We start from the raw sequence: 4,836 nt of genomic DNA on the forward strand, positions 1-4,836 counted from the left end.
CCATGCCCATTCCGTAGTATGTCTCTCAATCTCTCAGAATGGCAACAGACTCAATACTAGATACAAGAACACCAGAAATTAACACGTTGGAACAATGTCAATTTTTCTATTGTCGACTGTGGGAATCGAATCCGGGACCTGCCGGGTGGCAAGCTAGCGCATTACCACTAGATTAACCGTGCAAGACGGGACCGGGGGGGACAGATAGAGAGAGAATTCAACAAGATTTGAAATTTACGAGGAAAACACGCGTAGCACAATATCATGCATTTTATATCAAAATACATACTTCTCGTATTCTATACGAGCATTAACATTATTATATGGGAGGAAGGGAGGGAGGGAGGTAGGGAGAGGGAGAGGGAGAGAGAGAGGAGAGAGGAGGGAGAGGGAGAGAAAGGAGGGGAGGGTCAAGCGTGGGTCAGGGGGTTTAAATGGCAAGAAAATTGGCACTTGAACTCGAGAATTAATAATAATAATAATAATAATAACGAGGCATGGACAATAACAATAATAGGGAAGAGCGTGCAGTATCAAGAATAAAGTATTAGGCTTTTCTCAACTTTTCCCTGGCATTTCTACCAGATACTTAATAGATCAGTAAGTTGCGCTTACTTGGGTGATGTTTCAAAGTCATAGAGCAGGAAAAATGAGGACCAACGGAATTTTTCTTTTTCCTCTACGACTTTTAGATATCGAGATAAATTGATTTAAAAAGTACTGGTAAATCGTGAACTTTGACGTCACGGCATACGCTCCCGTACACGATGACGTCACATCAAATGTCCCGAGCAAAGCTCCCTCGCAGGCAACACATTAATGTGTTTGTGCGCATACGTTTCTGCGCATTTCTTTCTGCTCCTCCGCAAGCGTGCTTGTATACTGGCGCTACCTAGCGGACGAAAAAAGCAACTGCGTAAAGTCTGACGTCACACATCTTTGAACTCTTTTATTAGAACGGACAATAAAAATTGAATTTTCGACCTTTTACAGTTATTTTTTCGGAGTTTTGATTTCGGATTTGAATTTTTCCCAACTTTTTACATAGGAATCGACCATTTATTTATAAATTTTACCCATTTGCAACTGCTCCATTATTGTACTGACGAGGCTGAGTACACAGGGCATACGAGTAGTACTTTTTTTAACTGACCATATTTTTTAAGGAAAAGGAAATTTTTCAAAGGAAAATATGGTCAAATTAAAACTTATAACTTACTTCGTTCAGTCAGTATTCTTACCTGCGGCAAAGTCACTACGGGATGGTTTGCGGCGGCTGATGATACGAGAGAATATCTTCTCATTCCGCATGGGTCCCGGACAGTTCTCTTCCAGGCCCTTCGCACACGAGCCCCGGTGTACATTAACGAAACAAGCACTGCACTGCAGACCCTGTGGTCCTATCCCCCACATGATGAGCTGACAATGAGTACAGTATGTAACACAGAAGTACTGGTGAGCGACGAAGTTGTGACCCCGGATTTGTAACTGTGGAAGAAAAGAATAGAATATTGAACACGCTGTGGATTTAGTGATGGTCCCAGCCCGATCATTTATTTGAGAATTTGACCACATAATAATGGAGCTCTAAGGGTTAGGTGGTAGAGAACGCCTAAGGCGTTAACCTCGCCTAGTGATTGCCTTCCACTCAAGAGTCTCTTATCTCTTTATATTATTATTAATATTATTAAACCAGACTAAATTTCCCTTCCTACAGAATAGGCATTCCCAGCCGAGGTAAGGAATTTTATCATTTATTTGAGAATTGACCACATAATAATGGAGCTCTAAGGGTTAGGTGGTAGAGAACGCCTAATTCGTTAACCTCGCCTAGTGGTTGCCTTCCACTCAAGAGTCTCTTATCTCTTTATATTATTATTAATATTATTAAACCAGACTAAATTTCCCTTCCTACAGAATAGGCAAAATCTAATGACTGGGATTACAGTACTCTAGGCATAACTGAGTTAAAATTCCAAATTCTAATTCCCAAACGTGTAGAATCCTGGACTGAAACTAGATAAATCAATCTAATTTCCGTCCAGAATTTCTACCAATAAATCAATTCTGATTCGCATATTTATGTTCTCCTTAGGTGAAAAATAGAGTGGGAGCGGAGAGCAAAGAGCATAGAGTTTTTTGCTTTCAGTTCTATGTGGTTTGAAGTCGTCACTTCCCTCTATTGTTACTTTAATCTACATGCTCGAAGCTCTATGCTCTATACTCTCCGTGCCACTCTGTTTTTAGTCCGTCCTTCCTTTATTAAATTACAATTGTAATAATAAAAGGTATAGTGGACGGACTATTGTATTCGCTTCGGTGTCTGTGAATCTGTGTGTCTGTCTGACCCCATAGAAGGACTTATCCAAACCTGGGCGACCTATATATCAAATTAAAGGTCTTTTTACCAGGAACACACCACTACCGAAAAAAGGTTTTTAGCTGAAGGCGAGAGAGAAATTGCTGCGTACCATATTAATATTATCACGACTATCCTGCTGTATTCAATCCTGAATGATGATCCTTTCCCCTTCCATCATTCGATTGGAAGAGAATGAGAAAGGAAGGAGGAGAAAGAAACGGGAGAGGAGAGCGAAAAGTAGGGATAGAGAGAGAACGAGGTAGGAGGGAAAAAGAAAGAGAGGCGTAATCAGAGAACTGATAGAAGGCATCACAGAATATAGGAAAAAAAGTGAGGAGGAAAAAAAGGTTATAAATATATATGAAGGAAAAGGGGGAATAGATCAGTTGCGCTTACTTGGGTGATGTTTCAAAGTCATAGAGCAGGAAAAATGAGGACCAACGGAATTTTTCTTTTTCTTCTACGACTTCTAGATCCCGAGATAAATCGATTTCAAAAATACCGGTAAATCGTGAACTTTGACGTCACGGCATACGCTCCCGTAGGCGATGACGTCATATTTCATGACTCCCGCTTCGTTTGTTTGTGCGCAAGCGTTTCTGCGCATTTTGACGTGAAATCTGACGTCACAACTCTTCTTTTTCATTCGAACGGAAAATGAAAATTAAATTTTCGACCTTGTACAGTTATTTTGATTTGGATTTTTCCCAACTTTTTACATAAGAATCGACTATTTATTAATAATTTTTACCCATTTGCAACTGCTCCATTGAGTAGCTACTTTAATCGTGTAGCGACCAGTGGCGACATTACTAGTTTGAAAAGGTTGAAAAGGTAAATGAGAACTGAGTGTAAAGGAGACACATAGCGATGCTGTGAGGTGCACTAAAAATAGTGAAGAAGCTTTCAGCTCCACCACAAATAAATAATTCATGATTTGATTTTAAGTCCACCTTCGGAGAGATTTATACAAGATATTATTGTGCCCTTGTATAAATTTTCGCAAATTTCTCTACCTAATATACGAGTAAAGGTGTGTATACTCACATGAAGGGTTCTAGCTTAGGCACCAGGATCTGTTCTATGATTTTCATTTCTTTATTCTTATCATGTATGGTTTCTTCTAGTTGTGTATCGGATGGCCCAAACAGAGTACCTAGACCTGCTGTACGTTTCTGCTGAAAGTCTGCTAGTTGTTCATTCAGTTCCTCCTTTGCCTTCAGTCGAGCCTTGAGAAATACCTGCAAGTAGAAGAAAACGAATTATAATATTTGTACTCTAAGGCAAAAGAGTATTAGATTTGAAAAAGGGTAAAAGTACTATGAAAAAAAAAAAGGAGAGTCACTATTGTGTAGTAAAAAAATTGCCAAGTATTCAATCTATTAGTTTTTTAATGTTACATTGTATTAGGATAATTTTCAATTGTAAAAATGGGAATTCCCGTAAATTTATACAAATAAAAAGTATAGTAGTTGTATTCCATACAATAGTAGTTGTTTTCCATACAATCTGATAGTCTGAAGGGGGCCTTCAAAAAGTTGCTTCAAGAAAAAAATATTGTGATTCCAGATGGTGCTAGATATTGTTGTAGCGTTCCATGGGATGCGGTATCAACAAGATCGAATATAACTATGTATTTAAAAACTATTTCTATTAGAATATTTAGTTACACTTACTTTTCTCATAATGTCCTCCTTGTCAAAGTCTTTGGTAAGCACATCGTCAATTTCCCTGGCCACATTCTCATCTACATTGCTCAGTCTGAGAGGCTGAAGAAAAATATTGTGATTTCAGATGATACTAGATATTGTTGTAGCGTTCCATCGGATGTGGTATCAACAAGATCGAATATAACTATGTATTTTAAAACTATTTCTATTAGAATATTTAGTTACACTTACTTTTCTCATGATGTCCTCCTTGTCAAAGTCTTTGGTAAGCACATCGTCAATTTCCCTGGCCACATTCTCATCTACATTGCTCAGTCTGAGAGGCTGAAATACAAAACAACACAAACATATCATTAGTGAATTGAAATTCTTTGGCTTTCAATACCGAACGTGTAGTTCAATTTTGATGACGAATTGGCAAACATGTTGGAAATCTAGAGATTCTAGAGGCCTTAAATGGTCCTTTTTTCTGAGTTGTACAGTAAGTTTACTGAGTCACTATCACTAATAGCTAGTATAGTTTATTACCGGAGGGAACACTAACACAAAGATTGAAATTCTTTGCCAGCCTACTTAGCTTAGTTGGTAGTGCGTCTGCCTTGTAAGCGCTAGGCCGCGGGTTCGATTCCCGCCCGGGGCGGATTTTATCCTGATGGGATAATGTTCGTTCTCGGAACGGCTGGCTTTCTCCTATCCTGTCTTCCTTCTCTCTCCGATTTCGGGACGATAAGACCCTAGAGTTACAGTTCCCTCTGTCAAACCTCTTAAAAAAAAAAAAAAAAAAAAAAAATAGAGAAGTGGTCA

The 4,836-nt window shown here is 38.8% G+C and overlaps 1 protein-coding gene across 1 annotated transcript; it reads right to left on the reverse strand.

Annotated features, from left to right (window-relative positions):
* Window positions 1-3,399: 3,399 nt before the first annotated feature.
* On the reverse strand, window positions 3,400-4,401 carry LOC113471681. Its single transcript, XM_026831017.1, has 2 exons — window positions 4,264-4,401; window positions 3,400-3,603 (listed from the first exon to the last, which is right to left on the reverse strand). The coding sequence occupies exons 1-2, from the start codon at window positions 4,384-4,386 to the stop codon at window positions 3,406-3,408; spliced, it is 321 nt and encodes a 106-aa protein (XP_026686818.1). The 5' UTR covers window positions 4,387-4,401; the 3' UTR covers window positions 3,400-3,405.
* Between the last annotated feature and the right edge of the window lie 435 nt (window positions 4,402-4,836).

This window comes from Diaphorina citri, unplaced genomic scaffold (genome assembly GCF_000475195.1).
Source record: "Diaphorina citri unplaced genomic scaffold, Diaci psyllid genome assembly version 1.1 scaffold2798, whole genome shotgun sequence".
In the NCBI taxonomy this organism is placed as follows: Eukaryota; Metazoa; Arthropoda; class Insecta; order Hemiptera; family Psyllidae; genus Diaphorina; species Diaphorina citri.